General features: G+C 37.8%; 1 protein-coding gene and 1 long non-coding RNA gene across 18 annotated transcripts in view; both read left to right on the top strand.

Annotated features, from left to right (window-relative positions):
• Positions 1-21,360, top strand: part of PICALM (phosphatidylinositol binding clathrin assembly protein) — a 112,446-nt gene that overhangs the window by 20,950 nt on the left and 70,136 nt on the right. For 16 of the 17 annotated variants that reach the window (NM_001266499.1, XM_077960634.1, XM_015115320.3 and 13 more), the window contains 1 exon segment: positions 17,187-17,329. The exons of the other annotated variant lie outside the window; for it this stretch is intronic. In NM_001266499.1, the coding sequence (NP_001253428.1) occupies positions 17,187-17,329 (143 nt within the window). 17 annotated transcript variants of the gene reach the window in all.
• Positions 5,929-6,435, top strand: LOC144334437 (uncharacterized). The gene is made up of 2 exons (XR_013404243.1): positions 5,929-6,053; positions 6,292-6,435. It is a non-coding gene; the product is annotated as an uncharacterized LOC144334437 (long non-coding RNA).

The following is a 21,360-nucleotide window of genomic DNA, read 5'->3' as shown; positions in this document are numbered from 1 at the left end:
TTGTTTTGTTTTGTTTTGAGACCGAGTTTCACTCTTATTGCCCAGGCTGAAGTGCAATGGCACTATCTCGGCTCACCTCAACCTCTGCCTCCCAGGTTCAAGCCATTCTCCTGCCTCAGCCTCCTGAGTAGCTGAGATTACAGGCATGTGCCACCATGCCCGGCTAAGTTTTGTATTTTTAGTAGAGCCGGGGTTTCAGCATGTTGGCCAGGATGGTCTGGACTTCCTGATCTTGTGATCTGCCCGCCTCAGTCTCAAAAGTGCTGGGATTACAGGCGTGAGCCACTGAACCTGGCCTGTTTTTCTTTTCTTAACATTAGCTTTAGTAATTTTTCTTCACAGAACTATGTATTTGTGTATTATCAGGTTTGGAATTTGTGTTGGGTATTAATATAAAGTCTTAGACTTTATAGAGTATAAACCCTCTTTTATTTTTGTTCATCGTATTCTTGCAAAATATTATTTTGACTTGGTGACCTAGAGTGGATCAAGGCACTATCTTCAGGTGGTTTCTATAGATTAGCCTATCCTAGAAATACTGCCTGATATAGCTCATTAGCAATGAAAAAAAGCCATAGGTGCTAACTTAAAAATTAGCTATAGAATTGCAACTGGCAGCAAAGTTAGAAAGCTATTTATAGAGCAGCTTGGAATACTAAGATACTCCTTGACTGCATGAAGGTGCAGTGCAAGGAGAGAACCATTTCTTCCCATCAGGAGATTGGAATCCTTTTTTTTTTTTTTTTTTTTAAACGGAGTTTTGGTCTTGTTTCCCAGGCTGTAGTGCAGTGGCATGATCTCGACTCACTGCAACCTCTGCCTCCCGAGTTCAAGAGATTCTCCTGCCTCAGCCTCCCAGGTAGCTGGGATTACAGGTGCCCGCCACCATGCCTGGCTAATTTTTTACATTTTTAGTAGAGATGATGTTTCACCCCGTTGTTGGCCAGACTGGTCTCGAACTCCTGACCTCCGGTGATCTGCCCACCTCAGCTTCCCAAAGTGCTGGTATTACAGGCATGAGCCACTGCACCGAGCTGGAAACCTTTTAAGGGAGAAACTTACTAATAAGTTGCTTCCTGTCCTTGGGCTTATAGACTTAATCTAGAATTGATTTTTCTTTGACTTTCTTCATCAGAGTTATGTTTTCGTAACTTAATGACTAACCAAGAATGTGTTTTAACTGTTGAAGCCCCTTTTAATATAGTTTACCCCTTCTGCTATTACTTAGAATTGATAGTAATTAATCTCTAGGGCAAAAGATGACTGGAAAATTGCTCTGGGTTCTTCTTATATAACATCATATAAGACCTGTTCACCTAAAATCTGGTGAGTTGATTTAGTTTGTTTTCTGACATTGTTGGCTTCTTTAAGCTTGCTTATAAATTAAGGCTTGCAGTTTGAGTCATTCGGAGATGGGGAATGCCCAGAACTTTCGCATCTTGTGAACTTGAGTTGAATAATGTGTCTCTTTCCTCATAGTCTGTCAACTTTAGTTCATTGTAGCCACAAAGAAGATGATGATGCCAATGAGGATATACTAAACCAGAAAAGAGGTGGCCTACTGTGTATGCTAGGCATTAGATTTTTTAGAACTAAACACAACACTGAATTTGTGAAAATGTGTGGAGTTTAGAATAATTAGAGAAAATGATAACCAGTCTCACTCAGACCACATGGAAATGAGGGGAGAATGTGTGTGTGTTGGGAATGTGTATCTACATCTGTCCCGCTAGTGGAAAGGTTACTGTTTGAAAAATGTAGTTCCAACACAGCCACTAGTTTGTGCTACTTTAGACAAGTATTTAAATTTTTACAATGGAGATATTATAACAGCATTCCTTGCCTTGGCACAAGGATGTTGTTAAATTGGAAGACTAAGGATATGAACGAATTTTGTAATGTATAAAGGAATCTTGGCCAAGCACAGTGGCTCATGCCTGTATTCCCAGCACTTTGGGTGGCTAAAGCGGGAGGATCACTTAAGGTCAGGAGGTTGAGATCAACCTGGGCAACATAGTGAGACCTTGTATCTATAGAAAATTTAAAAATTAGCTGAATGTGCTGGCATGTACCTGTAGTCCCAGCTACTTCAGTCTGGGTGACAAAGCAAGGCCCTGTCTTTATTAAGAAAGAAATCATATGTGCATTATAAAGATTTTGCCACTCTTAAGATTGAGTGCAAGGATCTGTGGTAACACTTCCCAGTTGATGAAGAAATTGGACATTAGATAATGAAGGTTTTGCAGCAGTAATTGAGTTTGAGGTATTTTCATAACGCTGTATTGGAAAGGTGATAGAGGAATTGTCTCCTAAAATGAGGGAAAACATGAATACAAAATGATGGTAAGAGAGAAAGAAAAGTATTTGTAATGGTGCTTTAAAGCTTTAAAAGCTTTAGGGTACTTTTAAGGTACCCTAAATATATTACCTTACTCAACCAAGATGTTGTGAAAATTAAGTGTCAATCCTGTTTTTTAAATGTTGAAATGGAAACTGAGTGACTAATTAACATGCCTGAAATCACAATGGTGAATCATGAATCTCATGATTTGATTCTAGATTTTTTTGCTCATTCTGATGTGTTGCTTAGTCCTGTTACAGTACAGTTGTAGCACATGGAAATGGATGGGACCATGCATGGAAGCCGGAGGGTCTAGAGCAGAACTTCAGTGATGGCAAGTTAAAATCTTCATCATCAGTATTTGAAGCAGAGATTGAAAATGAATAGCGCTTAGGACAGACTATCAAATAAATGTGAGCCAGAAGATTTTTAATGGGGGAAATTAACTTTAATGAAATATCTTATAGAAAGAGCTAAAGACAAGACACCTGCCAATCCCAGTCACTCTGGAGGGTATCTAATATAGGAATGAAAATAAAAACGAGTTAACATTCTCCGGTGTTTGTCAAGTTTAAAGAGATTAACTTGAAAAGTAGTAGTTGGGTAGAAGGTTTATTTGAAGATCCTTTGGCATCATAGCAAAAAAAAGTTGGTGAAAGATTGGTACTGTAGAATGATGGGAGAAAGATGATTATTTTTCCCTTCCAACTTGTCTAGACCACTTAAAATTTATATTACTTTCTCACACAAGCCAAGATAAAGATACACTCTTTAAGAAATTTAGGAGACTCTTCATATATCCATTCATAGAATGTGGTTTTGAAAATAAATAGGATATTATCTAAATATAGATCTATATAAAATTTTATAATTCCCTTTAAGAAAGGCATTTGTCAGGAAGTGAAGTCAGACTTTTTAATGCTGAGAAATAGGTGAATGTGGGTTATATGGAGTCTTTTTTTTTTTTTTTTTTTTTTTTAATTTCAAGACAGGGCCTTACTATGTTGCCTAGGCTGGAGTTCAGTGGCTATTCACAGTTGTCATCATTGGATACTACAGCCTCAAACTCCTGGGCTGAAGTGATCCACCCACCTGACCTCCTGAGTAGCTGGGACTACAGGTGCATACCACTGTACCCTGCTAGGAATCTTGTAAGAACAATTGTATGGTTATGAGGTGTATGAGGATAGAGATATTTTTTGTCCTGGTGATTATTTCTTCTTGTAGAATACTCCTAGTGATTTTTCCTTCTTGTAGAAACTTAAAGGCTTAAGATTAAACTTATTAGGAAAAATAACTTTGGCTTTATTTTGTAGTGATTTATTAATGGCTTTATTTTATAGTGATATATTAATAATGTATTAAAATAGCTAATATTTTCCACTTACAGAGTATTATTTCAAAATTTTAAACCACGTAGATAGGTTATTATTTGGTGCTACATCTGCCATAACTACAGTTGATTTCCAGCAGTTTGAAAAAAGACTTTTCAGAAATGACTTTCACTTGTTACTCAGTGGCTTACGGTAGCGGTCCCCAATCTTTTTGGCAAGAGGAGTGGTTTCATGGAAGACAGATTTTCCACAGACTGGCAGGAGATGTGTGGAGGGATGGTTTCGGGATGAAACTGTTCCACCTCAGGTCATCAGGCATTAGATTCTCATAAGGAGTGCACAACCTAGATCTCTTGCATGTGCAATTCACAATAGGGTCCACGCTCCTATGAGAGTCTAATGCCCCCACTGATCTGGAGCTCAGGCAGAAATGCTTGCTAGCTCACCAGCCACTGTGTGGCCCAGTTCCTAACAGGTCACAAACCAGTAACGGTCCACAGCCTGGGGGTTGGGAGCTCCTGGCTTATAGGGTCTTCAGATGCTTACTAGCTACAGGTATGTCACTTAATCAGATGTAATAAATGGCTGGTATAATTTTGACTCACTTAAAGTGAAGAGATTGTTTTAATTGTGAAGCATGTGAATAAATAAATGAGATTTCTGCTGTCTCTAGTACTATATACGTAAAACTGGAGGCTTTGCAAAATTACCAAGAGACAGTCCCGTTTGATGTGTCTTTGGTTTGGCACGGGTGGAGCAGACATGTGAGATATAGCATGAATGGGAGGCCTTCACACTTACTCACTATGTGGAGGGTGGTAGTTGATCATGATGGTCAGTTCCATAGTCCTCCAGGCCACTGGTGACATACTACCATTGTTGCCATAATTCTCAAAAGTCATTTTATGCGGGGCTCCTTCCTAGCAACCTCCCCTAAACACATAGCTCCATCCCTCCCAAGAGCTAAGCAATTCTTAGCACTTGCCACTGTCTGACATATATTTGTTCATTTGTGTACTGATTACATTCCTCCCATTAGTATATAAGCTCCATGATGATAATAGAAACTTTGTCCACTATTGTATATTTCTAACTCCTAAGACACTATTGGCATATTATAGTATGCAGTTAATACTAGAATAAATGGGATTTCTGTTTTTTCTTACTGAGGTTTGCAAAGCTTCATGAAGGTAGAATATAAAGATTCTCATTGTTCTATGTGCATTGGGGACGTGGAACGGAACTTGTGTTTTCTGAGTGAGGGAGACTCTGGCAGAGAGTCTAACTGCAATCCATTATTCCCTGTGACTGGGCAGAATTTAAACATTTTAAGAGAAGATATGAAAAAAATCTTCTGAATTCCTACTTTATTTTTAGACATGGGTTTGGCTATTAACGAATAACTTTAACCTACCTACAGGGAAGGCTTTTTCCCTGTTACCCTTCTCTCTCCTGGATCTTATGAGTGGAGAAATGGGCCTTTGTTTCACTTACAAATCCACAAATATTTATACTGTCATGTGAACACATGTTTAAGGCGCTGTGTCACACATTGTGGAAGTTACAAAGAGACAGGATTCCTGAGAATTTAACAAAGTTGAGAATGAGTGTTATTGATTAAAACAAAAATGGGACATTTAGGTTACAGTTGAGACCGTGTTTTTGTTTTTTGAATGTGAGATGTTTTTGGACACAGGTGAAAAATTCTCATGTCTCTAACTCCCCCAGAAAACCTTAGATTGATTTTTCTGAGAAGTTCTTGAATGATTTGCATAGAGATTTTCTTTGAGGTTAAGAAATTAGATGAGTTTCCCAGGGTGAAAAAAACAGGAGCAGAGATTATTGTTAAAAAATGGTCATGAGTAGAGGGGTTAGAGGACAAAGTAGGCAGAATAGAAGCGTGTTTGTGTTTTAAGGAGGCTGAGAAAGAACCAGAATATAGCACTCATAAAAGGAAAATGCAGATGCACTGTGAATAGCTGCTACTGGTAGTGTATTAATTTCTTAGCTACATGTAAACTTTTATTAGGGTGCTTATAACTGAGGTGATGTGTAATATGTTATCCAAACTTGGGTGATCTCTTTTAAGAGTGAGAGGGTGTACTATCCAAATGGGACATTGGGACAACGGGTGTGAACCAGGACTGTTCTAGCAAAACCAGGACGGTTGGTCATTCCTAACTAATAACGTACTTTTCTCCAGACTTAGTCCCAATTCCTTTAACCTCCTCAGATAATGTTTTTTCCTTTATAGTACTCTGATCTGCACTTGCAGAGCCTCTCAATTGTTGATTTCTTTTTCCCTGCCTTGTTGGAAAGAAAGGAGAATTTTTCTGCCCCCACCCTGGACCCTGCTTGGGTTCACAGCATTGGTGGAGGTAAGTAGTACTCACAGTGTATTATTAGTTGACTTTTGTTTTGCTTAGGAAATAAGGTTTCTGTATTTTCTGATCCAGTACTAGATTTTTTTTGTTTTGTTTTTTGAGAGTCCTGATTATATTTAACTGGGCTAATGAACTATTAGTTAAGTTCTTAGCATGTAATACAAAAAAGTGTTTGTAATTTTGGCATTTGTTCTTAAACTACTTGATACTTAATATGTTTTCTTTCTTATAGGTGGGGTTGTCATTGTGAAACTTAAGATCTTCAAAGAACAGAATGTAATTTATACCATGGATATGTTATTTTTTCATGTTGGAGCACTGTAATGCTTTCGTTTTGCTTTCTTATTCAGTTTAAATAAAATTTTTAATTCTTATATTAAGTGATGAGTTTTTATTCCATTAAGTAGCTTTTTATTGTCTTGCATTTCTGATAAATTAAAAAGTGACATAGAAGTAATAAATATTTGAGGTGGTGCTTACCAAAATATGATTTTCTTCATCCTTTACAGTAATTCTTATTTGGAATCTAGGATGGGCCTAAGGTATCTAGTTTTGAAAATCACCAACTTACCTGAGTACTAGAATGGAATCCTAAGCAATCTCAGATTTAAGGATGTGGTTTACAGATGAGCCTGAATGCATCTGTGTTCCTACCAAGGTCCTATCGTTCCTCTGTACAGTCTGCCATCTAGTGGTAGGAATGCAGAGTCTACCAGAATGCCAAGGGAAAGCTCTAGGTTTACACTTTTTTATATTAAAGAAGGCTTGTGTAGTAATTTAAAACATGTTGATAATCAGAGGAGTGATGATGAACAACTCTTTCGCTTGAAAATACAAGTCAGTGGCAGTGAAGTCGAGAGTATCCCAAGAGTACGTTTTTATATAGAGCATTTTCATGACTTAAACTTTCCACTTTTGTTCTAAGAGTTTTTGTATTTATGACATTAGTGGGTAAAGAGACAAATGAAAAATAATTTTAAGAGACAGTAGATTGAACTAATTTGAAAAATATGTTTTCAGTGTTGATTAAAATTTTAGAGCAATTACATAATGACTTCATTTAAAACAATTTAGTTTGCACTTTTAAAATTAAAGTTTGGACAGTTCAGTAAATTTGACTTGGGTTCAGCCATGACTTAAGAGTCTAAATTTCAGACATATATTAATATGTAGTATCTTAGGGGTTTGCTTTGTGTACCCAGCTCTATCTGAATTCGTTCTTCTCTACATATTCCCTTTTCAGTTCCTCATCTTTCCTGTGCCACAAATAAAAAGGATGTCAGTCCTTTCTCTGCCAGGAAAATACCTTTTAAAAAATCTCTTCTGTGTTCTGTTCTTGAAGTAGAGGCTTTTTATTGAGGCAGTTCATCATATCACTATAATGGCAGGAGGAGGAATATGGGGTGGTATAAACTTGAAAAAACAATTATGCTACTCTCTAGATGGCTAATTTTTTTTTTCTGAATTATCGCTGCACTAAAGCATAGACTAAATAGAATATTGTTGCTTTCTACAGATGTCTTCTAAGTTAAATTTCATTTATTAGGATTCATTTAATAAATATTTAAGGTGTACCCTGCTAGGTGCTGGCAATTTGAGGATGAAGAAGACATGGTACTGCCTTTAGTGAGCTCTCTCATGGGAGAGACTGATATATGAGCTAGTAATTGTAATGAAGTGTGAAAAGTGCTGTAACCGTTTTATGATGAGTTAAGAGAGTATGAAATTGAAACCAGGGAAAATTTGCTTTCCCTTCCAAAATAATCACCTGCTCTTTTTTCCATCTCTGAATCTTATACATACAGATTACAATCACCACAATGTATTGTGAGGCTGTATCTTTACCCCCAAAGACCTCAGTTTCGTAGGGAAGAAATTTTGCTTCTTCTCAGCTTTGTATATCTAGGTATTTGGCATCAGTAGGTGAATCAGTCAGTTGTTGGTTTGAACTGTATGCAGGTCATTTCCAGCAAAAGGGATAGCTCTGAAAGTGTGTGGCTTCATCCTTTGTCTCACTTTAAGCATTTTGGAATATATACACACACTTAAACATATATACACATACACTGTATGTACCTGAATGTAAGGTAACCCCAAATATAAAGCAAGCCCGCATCTTCCCACTGAGTCATTGACAGCCCCTCAAGTTTTATTTATTTTACCTATTTAAATATATAAATGTTAGGGATGTAGATGAAGCAGTCAGCCTCGTAATATTGAAACTCACTAGTGAGAATATATATGAAAAATTACTATAAAAAGTAATCTGGCTGAGTGCGATGGCTCACATCTGTAGTAATCCCAGCACTTTGGGAGGCCGAGGCAGGAGGATCCCTTGAGCCCAGGAGTTCGAAACTAGCCTGGGCAACAAAGGGAGACCACATCTCCATAAAAATAAATAAATTTAAAAAAAATTATTAGAAAAGTAATCTATGATTTTAAAATAGTGATTTCTTTTCCTGATTCATATATACCTCACCACATAACATTTGACTCATTTTATATTCGTGCATATCTTGCATATTTTGTGTTTTTTGGTCATCCACAACCCCCTTTTTAAAGTTATATAACCTCTTTCCTTTTGTGTAAGATCTAATTTACATTAGAAATTTTTTCACAGGGTATCACCATCCATTCTTGTAACACTGACAGTTTGTTTCTTTCGTTCCTCATGTGTATTTCTGATCTCTGCAACATAAGTTTATTTTGTTGTTTTTTAAAGTGTTCTGAAGACACCCAACACAATTATGCAATTATGTGGTATATATCCCCAGGAATACTTACATCTGTTAAATTTTTTATTTCTTCATAAGCACCTGAAACTAGCATTGATGGAGGTCTTTTCAGGTTATCTTCTTTAGAAGGAACTTTGTTAAAATAAACAGATCAGATAATGAGATGATTTGTGAAGACTTAGGGCAGTTTTTCTGTTGAATAGTTTTTGGAGTGGGAAAGTGCTCTCATTTTACCTGGCAGTTTTACAAATGGTAGAATTATTTTTACATTTCTGGTGGGGAGAGGGTTGCCTTTTTTAATTTATTTAAATTTATTTTTTATAGACACAGAATTTCACTGTATTTCCCAGGCTGGAGTGCAGTGGCCGTTCACAGGCATGATTATAGTACATTGCAGCCTTGAACTCCTGGGCTCAAGGGATCCTCCTGTCAGCCTTCCAAGTAGCTTACTACAGGTGCATGTCACCATGTTCTACTCTTATTTTTACATTTTCTGATTTTTACGTGTGTGAATCTTAGTCCATTCATGTTGCTAAGAACACGGTGACAGAAATAGCATATCTAGTTGTGCTAATACACTGATTTTTTTCCTACAGCTGCACTTTTTTTTTTTTTTTTTTTTTGAGATGGAGTCTAACTCTGTTGCCCAGACTAGAGTGCAGTGGTGTGATCTTGGCTCACCACAACCTCTGCCTCCCAGGTTCAAGTTATTCTCCTGCCTCCACCTCCCAAGTAGTTGGGATTACAGTCATGTGTCACCACGTCCAGCTAATTTTTGTATTTTTATTAGAGATGGGGTTTCACCATGTTGGCCAGGCTGGTCTCAAACTCCTGACCTTGAGTGATCCGCCCTCCTTGGCCCCCAACATACTGGGATTATAAGCATGAGCCACTGCACCCGGGTTTTTATTTATACGTTAAGATAGGACTTTGACTTACCTTCCCCCACTCCCGAGATGGAGTCTCGCTCTGTTGCCCAGACTAGAGTGCAGTGGTGCGATCTCAGCTCACTGCGACCTCCGCCTCCTGGGCTCAAGCAGTTCTCTGCGTCAGCTTCCCAAGTAGCTGGGATTACAGGCGCCCACCACCACGCTTGTCTAATTTTTGTATTTTTGGTAGAGATGGGATTTCACCATCTTGGCCAGGCTGGTCTTGAACTCCTGACCTCGTGATCTACCCGCCTCGATCTCCCAAAGTACTGGGATTCCAGATGTGAGCCATCCTGCCTGGCCAGGACTTTGACTTACTTTGAGTGTGGGGTCTGGAGATTCCTTAAGGCTCATTTACCATTGTGAGAGATTGAACTTGTGTTCAAAATACTGACCTACTTCTGACATAGTGGCTGCCAAATTCTCAGCTACTTTACCATGCAAGTCTTACTCTTTTTTTTTGTTTGTTTAATTTTTTTCTGATGGAGTCTTGCTCTGTTGCCCAGGCTGGATTGCTATGGCTGTAATCTCAGCTCCCTTCAACCTCCGCCTCCTGGGTTCAAGCGATTCTCCTGTCTCAGCCTCCCAAGTAGCTGGGATTACAAGTGTGTGCCACCACACCTGGCTAATTTTTGTGTTTTTAGTAGAGACGGGGTTTCACCATATTGGCCAGGCTGGTCTCGAACTCCTGACCTCAAGTGATGTGCCCGCCTCAGCCTTCCACAGTGTTGGGATTATAGGCGTAAGCCTCCACGCCCGGCCCAGCAACTCTTATTCTTGTACTACCTCTTCCTCACATCCTTGAGGAGATAAAGAATGTGTCATGGCTCTCCTTTCTGCGTTGATCATGATGATGTTCTAAAGGGTGTGGGATAAATTACAATACAGAATTGGTGTGTGCTATGGGATATGAGAGGTACTGAGATTAGTTTATGGAAGTAACTTATAGTTCCTTTATAAATTATTTTTCACTAACTCTTCATATATGACGTAGTTGCTGAATCATTTTGGAAGTGTTCAATTCTTTATGCATCACCTTGTATTTGGTCAAATACAGTATATACAAGAAAATATTACACATGTACAACTTTTTTTTTTTTAGACAAGGTCTTGCTGTGTTGTCCAAGTTGGAGTGCAATGTCGTGATCACAGTTCACTGTAACCTTTAACTCTTAGGCTCAAGCTATCCCCCCGCCTCCCGCCTCCCGCCTCAACCTCCACTACAAGCGCTAATTTAAAAAGAAATTTTGGGGCTGGGTGCGGTAGCTCACGCCTGTAATCCCAGCACTTTGGGAGGCCAAGGCAGGTGGATCACAAGGTCAGGAGCTCGGCCAAGATGGTGAAACTCCGTCTCTACTAAAAATGCAAAAGTTAGCTGGGCACAGTGGCAGTTGCCTGTAATCCCAGCTACTTGGGAGGCTGAGGCAGGAGAATTGCTTGAACCTGGGTGGCAGAGGTGGCAGTGAGCCGAGATCGTGCCACTGCACTCCAGCCTGGGCGATGGAGTAGACTCCGTCTCAAAAAAAAATTTTTTTTTTTAGCTGGGTTCTGTGGCTCACGCCTGTAATCCCAGCCCTTTGGGAGGCCGAGGCGGGTAGAGCACGAGGTCAAGAGATGGAGACCATCCTGGCCAACATGGTGAAATCCTGTCTCTACTAAAAATACGAAAGTTAGCTGGGTGTGGTAGTGCGCCCCTGTAGTCCCAGCTGCTCAGGAGGCTGAGGCAGGATAATCGCTTGAACCTGGGAGGCAGAGGTTGCATGCTCTCCAGCCTGGCTACAGAGCGAGACTCCATTTTAAAAAAAAATTATTTTATTTATTTTTTTGTTGTTGTTGAGGATCTCCCTATGTTGCTTAGACTTGTCTCAAACGTCTCAAACTCTTAACCTCAAGCAATCATCTTACCTCGCTTCCCAAAGCACTGGGATTACAGGCATGAACCACAATGCCTATCCTCACACATACAGTTTTAAAAAATGGAATTGTACTGTGTATTTTTCTTTGCTATGACTTTTGACTTAATATGTGGTGAACATTTTCTCCTGACAGCTTTTATTTTTTGTGCCATGCATTCATTGGCCTCATAGTATCTCATGGTCAGACTGTAGTGTCATTCCATTAACTCTTCACTCTTGGATATGTCCACTTAGTTTATGAATTAGGCCTCTTAGCTTCATTAGTATTGTTACAAAAGCCATCTGATGATCTTGTCAGTCTTTGTCATTGTACTCAGCATTCCATATTCTGCCTTTAGGAGTATTTCCCCAGTTATTAAAGTCCACTTAATATGTTGGTTAGATTTCTTAAGGTGTAAGCCTATGAAGAGCATAGTTTTGAGTTAATTCTACTGGAAGTTATATAAAAATATAACATTGTGTTTCTCACAGAAGACCCCATAAACTTTACAAATAAAATTTTAACAGTTACATCTTAATTTGGACCATATTTTGTGATCCCTTTCCCAGCTAATTGGAGTAAGAAATAAGACTGTTCATTGCATTTCCTAGACATTTGACACTTAAGACTAGGCAGATTTGCCTGTGTTTAACTTTGATTAGCCTATGTCTAATTTCAACTTGCATAGTTTTGAAATACTTAAAACAATTTTGCTATATGAAAAAAAATTTTTTGCTGATACTTCATATAAAAGTTTCTTATCCTCTGGTTACTATTTATTTATTTATTTATTTATTTAATTTTTTTTTTTTTTTTTTTTTTTTGAGACGGAGTCTTGCTCTGTCGCCCAGGCTGGAGTGCAGTGGCCGGATCTCAGCTCACTGCAAGCCCCGCCTCCCGGGTTCACGCCATTCTCCTGCCTCAGCCTCCCGAGTAGCTGGGACTACAGGCGCCCGCCACCTCGCCCGGCTAGTTTTTTGTATTTTTTTAGTAGAGACGGGGTTTCACCGTGTTAGCCAGGATGGTCTCGATCTTCTGACCTCGTGATCCACCTGTCTCGGCCTCCCAGCTGGTTACTATTTATTGATGAATATTCTTTTTGTTTCTACTCCCACCAAGGAAAAATTACAAAGATTTGATAAGTGAAGCAAAATTTGTTTAACCAGTTAATTTCTTTGCCTTCGAAATTAATTTTATCTTCAATTTTCTTTTTCTTTCTTTCTTTTTTTTTTTTTTTTTTTTTTTTTTGAGACAGAGTCTCGCTCTGTAGGCCAGGCTGGAGTGCAGTGGCACGATCTCAGCTCACTGCAACCTCCACCTCCCAGACTCAAGCACTTCTCCTGCCTCAGCCTCCCAAGTAGCTGGGATTACGGGCACGTGCCACCATGCCCTGCTAATTTTTGTGTTTTTTTTAGTAAAGACTTAAAAAAACCATGTTGGCCAGGCTGGTCTGGAACTCCTGACCTCAGGTAATCCGCCTGCCTCGGCCTCCCAAAGTGCTGGGTTTACAGATGTGAGCCACCACGCCCAGCCGTATCTCCAATTTTCTAGATGACTGAATAAATCAATTTTAGGTTGTAGATTTATGAGGGCAGTTGTTAAAAAAAGGTATCTTTCAAAATGACCTTTTTGAAAGGGATTACTAAATTTTATATGTATTACTGTGTTTGGCTGAATGATTGTGGTATGTTGATTTAAAAACAAACAAATACTGATTTAAGCCAGGCTTCTTTTTTAGAAAATCTTATTTGGGTATCAGTGTGGTTTTGGTGTAGCCTAGTGAGTTTCTGTTTAGATGGAAACTTGAGAACTCTGCATTCTAATGGCGCAGGCCACTGGCTGGGTTGCCTGACTGACTGTAGAAGTGAACCCTGAGTGTCCTAATTTAAGTTTCTGAAGTTGATGAACTCTGCCTGGGGACATCTATATAGGCTGAAGTTGGTGAATTCTGCCTGGTGGGAGAGTTTGTAAAGGCCTACACTAGGAATATGATTGTAAGATTAATGAAACCATTTGGTAATTGCTTACTTCTAAATTTTTTGTACTTTGTTAAAAAGAAAGAAAAAAGACTTCCCCAGAATACAAAAATATTGTTTTGCATTTCACTGTTTTTCTATTGTTTTTGTTTTTAATTCATTTTCAACTGAGAACATGTATTAAATTGGCTGGTTGAGCATTTACGTGGTGTATGTTTTAATGGATCCTTATCCTTAGCAAAAATTTAATTCTAGTCATTAATCTGTCATTTAGCTTCTGTGACCTTGCCTATGTAAATACAGTTAACATCAGCTTTATCTACCTCAGTCATTGTTTGTTGAAGGAGCGTGTGAAATAACAAAAGTGAGAGCATTTATGTTTGTATGGTGGGTATTGGTTCCTTCTGCTTTCTCTACATGGAAAAGTGATTGTCATTTCTATGGTAGGCTTATTTTTAGGCCTATTGTCTTCATCCCTTAAATATTGGAAATCTTTGTAAATTCTCACTCATACTTAAAGCAAAGAACCTACGTACCATGTGGTACTTGTTTTTTTTTTTTTTTTTAGTGTGTGTGGGATTCAGAAATTGTTAATAATGAATATTCAAGAAGGTACTTCAGTTTTTGTATTCTTGACATAAATAATGAAAAGAAAATACAAGATCTGTCCTCATTTTGGTAACTTATTAGTTGGCAAGGGAAATTTTTACAGTTTTTGCTTTTTAAGAAATAGTATCTTCTGGATTGAGAGTGGGAAAAGCAGTAACTATTGAGAGTCCCATGATAAGTGTTAACTTTTGTTTGGAACAGTTTACTTTTGGTTAGTCAGAGGTGGGAAGAATATTTTCCTTCCTGACTTGGAGCTCAAACTTGAAAGCATTTTCAGGGTATTATTGTATTAGAAACATTTTACAGATGAAAAATTACTGTATGGAGAAAATGGCTGAGTTAAATACTGTGAGAAAGTATATACTGCTAGTTTTATTCAATATCCTCCCCACCACACCTGTAATATTTGCATAACTTTGGTTTTACATTTGGTCTGTTCTAGATTCGTAATCTCAGTGTGAATTCTTACTTCATTTTTCCTGTTTTATTATGTGTGAAGAATTTTTTTTTGTTTTGAGCTTCTGGAGGTATCCTTCAGAATAACTCCAGTTTTTCTGTGATCAATACTAAAGCATACTATAGTTTTTAATAAGCATTATAGTAAAAACCTTCATTTATTAGATCCTCTTTTAATTTGAAATTTGAAAATTTGCACATGTATTGGGCTTAGCTTTGTTTTTCAACCTTTTGGGAACAGCAGGTTGTACAGATAGTTATAAGATGTTGATTTAACTTTTAAGGACACAATCTTGGATGCTTTTTAAAAAAGCATGTTAAGAGTACCCATATGCATACCAAAATGAATGTCTTAAAAAATGTGACTGATCATTGTATTTGAGGCACTGTTCTATAGGTCTTTGGGGATAGAGCTGAGAACAAAAAAGTCCTGCTCACATGGAACTTAACAACGTTTTAACTGAGAGAGAAAGACATTAAATAAATTAAGATGAGTTTGATGGTAATAAATACTTTGGAGAGAAATAAGCAGAGTAAGGGGGACAATGAGGGTTTAGAGGTAGGGGAATGCCCAAGGCTCTGTTATTTTGCGTATTCAGGGAAGTTTATCTAATAAGGTGACACTTTAGCAAATATGTATGAAAGTGACGGGAGCAAGCAGCATAGGTATCTAGCAGAAGAGAATTCTAGGCAGAAGGAACAACAGTATGAAACACCTGAATAATAGTGCTTGGCATATGGGAGGCATTGCAAAGAAGATGGCAGTGATGCAGTGGGGGGAAGAACAGGTCACAAAGGGAATATAGTATGGATATATGTATGTATACATACACATACGTTTTGTAAATATATAGTACAGTATATATACACACACATCATGCGCCATGCAGTATATAGTATTAAATTGTGTGTGTGTGTGTATCAAGTACTGTCATTGAAACTGAAGTCTAGTGTAATATGTTCAGTGCCATAGGCTGGTTATAAAGTGCTATGAAAATCTAGAGAAGGCAGAGATTAAATTCCATTTTTTACTCTCAGAAGTTGAAGCATGCATATTCAAGTTAGATTTACTGTTTCATTTTTGTTGCAAATAGTCTGAATTGTGAAAGCGTTGTGTCATTCTGCTGTTCCACGGGCACTCTGTTTGACTGCTTTGTTCTTTGTTCTTTAAGCAATATTGGCCATGGTAGCTGCTTATCTAAAATGCATGTGTTTATCAAATATTAACTTGTATAATAATTGGACCTAGTAAAGGAAAAATTTTAAGTAAATGTTCATAGTTACATTGTCATTTCTTGCTAGCAATCAAGGCCAAGTTAGATCATTTGAATTCATATTTAATCATACAATCGAGATTAAAAGTGAACAAATTAATGAGTCATGAATAACTTTTTTCCCTTTATTGTAGTTATAGCTGAGACATTTATACATTATATTTTATATGTATTTTAAAAGTAAGACAACTCATTTCTTGGTTTTCTCCTCTGTTATATCTCTAAATTGGATTATATTATATTACATTTTTTTATTGAGGCGGAGTCTCACTCTGTCCCCCAGACTGGAGTGCACTGGTACTATCTTCGCTCAGTGCAACCTCCGCCTCCCAGGTTCAAGCAATTCTCCTACCTCAGCCTCCTGAGTAGCTGGGATTACCCATGCCCGCCACCAAGCCCAGCTAATTTTTTTTTTTTATTATTAGTAAAGATGGGGTTTCAGCATGTTAGCCAGGCTGGTCTCGAACTCCTGATCTCAGGTGATACACCCCCCCCAGCTTCCCAAAGTACTGGGATTACAGGGGTGAGCCACCGCTGTATCTCTTAAAGAGAATAGTATCTCTTAAACAGATTGTAGGTTACTCTTCTTAAGTTTTATTAAGAATCTTTTTTTCCAGTTTTGTTCTCAGTATTACCTAGTTATCAACCGATCTGAGCTAATTCAATAGAACTGAGGGGAGAGAAGGAGGATAAATATTTTGTATGAACAAACTGAGATCCAACTCAATTACAGACCAGATCTCTGCCCTGTTATCTTCCTGTTGCAAAGACAGCATTCTAGGGTGGATGTTCATAAAGGTAGTTTGATCTTCATGTTGTTCATTCTTCTGTATGGATGATTTCTTTAAATAAGCTTTATTTAAAGAAAAATGTTAAATTTTAAAGAGATGAATAATACCAGTAATTTAACGGAGAGTTTTTAAGTAGTAAGGAAATGGAAGCTTCCTCAAAACCTTGCAACAATTCATTTTGAGATGACCAAAGTACTTGAGAGTTAATTATATCCTGAGGGAGTTTGATTTATTTTTTGGTATTGTCGATCATTTATGTGATTCTAGTTGGTACCCTGCTTCCTAGGTAGATTATGGTAGTCTCTATTGCTCTTAATTGAGAGATTTTTAACAACATCTCCAAACTATCTATTGCTGCTCCACTTTGTGTTAAATCTTTTGCCTGTTTGTATGCAAATCTCGTATTACCAATAAATTAAAATCAGAGAGGAAATTAATCATTTAAAAATTTTTTATTGCAGACTTAATTCAGTGCACAAATGAGATGAATGTGAACATCCCACAGTTGGCAGACAGTTTATTTGAAAGAACTACTAACAGTAGTTGGGTGGTGGTCTTCAAATCTCTCATTACGACTCATCATTTGATGGTGTATGGAAATGAGGTAAGCAGAATTTTTAATGAACAAGTATACTGATGTGTTGACTTATTGTTAGCTAGCTTTTCTCACTGAAACTTCAGAAACAGCTTCCAGGTACAAAGGGCAAGGTACCTAGCCAGAAATATAGTTATAGACCCTGCAATCTGAGGAAAGATAGCCTATAAACCAGAAAGCAAAAAGTGGGTCAGAGCACAGAGGACATCAATAATGGATCAAGAAGCAAAGATTAATGCCTGGAAATGGGTTCCATAAGCATCCCTGGTTTTTACTGGTCCTGTTTATAGACTATATATTTGTCTATATCCATTTGTTCTTTTATTGTAGCCCAGTTAGAATTTTTTTTTTTTTTTTTTAGATGGGGTCTTGCTTTGTTGCCCAGGCTGAAGTGCAGTGGTACCATCCTAGCTCACTGCTACCTCAAATTCCTGGACTCAAGGGACCTTCCCTCCTCAGCCTCCCACGTAGCTGGGATTACAAGTGTGTGCCACTATACCAGGCTTATTTTTAAATTTTTTTTGTAGAGATGGGGGTCTTTCCATCTTGGCTTAGGCTGGTCTTGAAGTTCTGGGCTCAAGTGATCCTCCCACCTTCGCCTCCCAAAGTGCTGGGATTACAGGCGTAAGCCATCACACCCAGCTTTAGATTCTCGTCTGATCTCATGTAGTTGTTTGTGGAAGCACTTTGCCTACTTCAAAGCTGTGTATTTAGGACTAAGATGGCATTTGCTGAGAAGGACTGATTGAAGAGTGCCTTCTTCAGCAGAGAGGTGTGTCTGAAGCCATTGTTGCCTAAAAGGGTAACAAATAAGATATATAAACTTTTGCAATTCTCTGTTTTGAGAGAATTGTCTTACTTTCCATGATAGCCTAGCAGTTTTGGTTCATTTTTTCAGCTCAATAAACTTATTTGTAAAATTGTATTAATAGGAGCTTTTCAAGAACATCTGAGTAGAACTAGATAAATCTTCATTGGTATGTGCCTTAGAAAAATGCAGTCTACAAGGATAACCCTCTAGAGATGAGAAGAACTTTAGTCATTGGTACTAGTTTTCTGAGCATAATGACTTACTGACATCCATCACGTCATGTGTTATTGTGGGCTTTTCAGTATTGAAACTATTTTCTGACAACTACCAATATAGCATTATTAAAGTTCAAAATTAAAGCAGGAATTTACCCACAACTTTATTATTCCGACGCATCTTACTATTGGCACATTTTGGTCTTCCCTCTGGTTCTTGTCCAAAAGTATTTGTGTTTTTTAAATGGCTATAATCATAATGTAGATAAAATATATTTAGCTTTTTATATAATATCACACTGTCAACATCACCATGTTGTATTTTTTAATCATCTTTAATAACTGTGTAATTGATCCTATAGTTCACAAGTTTTAAACTATTTTCCTTGCTAGAAATTTAGTTTTCTGATTCATTGTTATACCACCACATTGAGTGGTTTTATATTTGTAGTTTTTAATTTTTTAAAATTATTTCCCCTAAGTGTTACCTGAAATGTGATTACTAAGTCAACAGACATGACCGTTTTTAGGACTTACGTTAGTTGCTTTCTAATACATCATAACCAGTTTATAGAGCTAATAGAAATGTTTGGCTATATTAGCTTAAATGTAACTTGAAACATCTTAACTAGGGTAATAGTTTTTACTTGTGGCAGGAATATGTTTAGTTAAGATTATGATTTTTCTGAAGAATTCCAAACGTGTATGTATTTTTCTTCTTATCCTTCTTTATTTATTTGATATAGTATATTTTTTAAAAAGAAAAAGCCACAAATATAACCAGCTACACTGCCAGATAAAGTATCAATAATGGCTCTCAGAGGCTGTAAATAAGGTAATTGATAGTACTAGAGGCAAAATGTTAGTAAAGACAAAACAGAAAGTTGACAGTCATTTCGTAGAATTGATTGACAAGGGGAGAAAGATAGCATTTTAGTGTTTTTTTGATAAACTCATGTTTAGCTTCCTCTAGGTAGTTAAAGCAAATTCCACGCTCTGTTCATTTTTTATGCTAGTTTGTACAACCTTCAGGTGTTCCCATTGGCAGATGCCATTAATTTGTTAGAGGCTGTACATAGGATTTCACTATGCTGTGGTGACTGGAATACCATGGAGTGGTGGTTCTCAAAACTGAGTGGGGAAGGGGGATGATTTTTTTTTCCCTTAGAGGACATTTGTCACAACTGAAGGGGGTTGCTACTGGTAAATCTAGTAGGTAAAGGCCAGAACTGCTTCAAAATAGCATATAATAATGCACAGAATAGACTGGGTGCGGTGGTTCATGCCTGTAATCCCAGCACTTTGGATGGCCGAGGTGGGCAGATCACCTGAGGTCCGGAGTTTGAGACCAGTGTGACCAACATGGTGAAACCCCGTCTCTACTAAAAAATACATAAATTAGCCAGGCGTGGTGTCGCGCGCCTGTAATGCCAGCTACTCAGGAGGCTGAGGCAGGAGAATCACTTAAACCCGGGAAGCAGAGGTTGCAGTGAGCGAGATTGTGCCATTGCATTCCAGCCTGGGCAACAGAGCAAGAGACTCCGTCTCAAAAAAAAAAAAAGAAAAAGAAAAAAAAGTAACGTGCAGAACAGTCCCCAACAACAAAGAATTATCTGATTCAGTGTCAGAGTGCTCAGGTTGAGAAACCTGGCCACGGAGAAGAAATCTCAAAAGGTTAAGGCTGGGTGAGCATTGTGTTATAGACCCTTGACACCAGGCAAGTAGGTACTTCTATACCGTTGTTCAGTTACCAACTGGGTGACTTGGGTAAGTCACTTCTGGACCTTCCTCAATAATATGATAGTATCTTCATGGTAAATAGAATTGACCAAGGCTCTTATTGTAGTATGAAAAGTTATAGGTGATTAATACATGAAAATGTGGAGTTAAAAATTTGTAGATGAAATTAGAAAAGAGACGTATAGAACCAAGCATGGATTTTTTATAAAGTATTTAATACCATTTTGGGTAAAATATTCTGAAATATGTTCTTTAAATATTTTGTTATGAAAAGTTTCTAATATACACAATAGTAGAGTGAATGGTATAACAAATGCTTATGTACCTAATCACCCATCTTCCACATTGCCGTTCTTTAAATGAAGTTTTAGGATAATCCATTTCAGGTTACCGCTTATGACCCAAAATGGGAACCTATGAAGCCTTATTACTTGCCAGATTGTTGGCATGGTGCTCAATTTAATACCATTTTGAATAGCATTAGGATGCTGTTGAAACCAAAACCACAACTTGATTAAAGCCATATATGTCTTGAAGGTAGAAAGGACTAATAAAATGAAAAGGAAAATTTAGATTTATTATCTCTAAAATCATGAATGAAATGGCTTGGTAGACTAAATTATTTACATTAATTTAGAATGCAGAGGTAAAGAAGAGTCTTATCAAAATCTATTAAAATCATAGTCTAATATTGTCTTACGATATTTTTATAACTTTTTGAAACACTGTTTTAGGATAATTGTGAAATAGAGTCTTCAGTTTACAAATTGGTTTTCAAAATCCTGGTTTGTTAGTTTGGGGTGGTCTCAGTTGAACAAGACTGATTTGGGGGCCGGGCACAGTGGCTCACACCTGTAATCCTGACACTTTGAGGGGCCAAGGCGGGAGGATTGCTTGAGTCCAAGAGTTCCAGACCAGCCTAGGCAGTGTAGTAAGATGTTGTCTCTACAGAAAATTAAAAACGAAATGTGATCTGGACATGGTGGTGCATGCCTGTAGTCCCAGCTACTTGGGAGCGAGGGTGAAGAGTGAATGGTGGGTGGTGCTTCGTGCTGAGATGGTAGGATTGCTTGAGATCAGGAGGGTGGAAAGCTGTGATCACACCACTGTACTCCAGCTTGGACGACAGAGCAAGACCCTGTCTCAAAAAAGAAAAAAAAAAAAAGGACTGATTTCGGAGGTGATGGTGTACATCCTAGTTGATGATTAGCCTCTGCATGCATTAAAAAAACGAAGAAGAAAGTAAAGGAATCCTAAGAATTGAAATTGAAAGG

The sequence above is a fragment of the Macaca mulatta genome, chromosome 14 (assembly GCF_049350105.2).
Source record: "Macaca mulatta isolate MMU2019108-1 chromosome 14, T2T-MMU8v2.0, whole genome shotgun sequence".
Taxonomy (NCBI): domain Eukaryota; kingdom Metazoa; phylum Chordata; class Mammalia; order Primates; family Cercopithecidae; genus Macaca; species Macaca mulatta.
The sequence above is the reverse complement of the archived record's forward strand: the minus strand, read 5'-3'. Positions and strand labels throughout refer to the sequence as shown.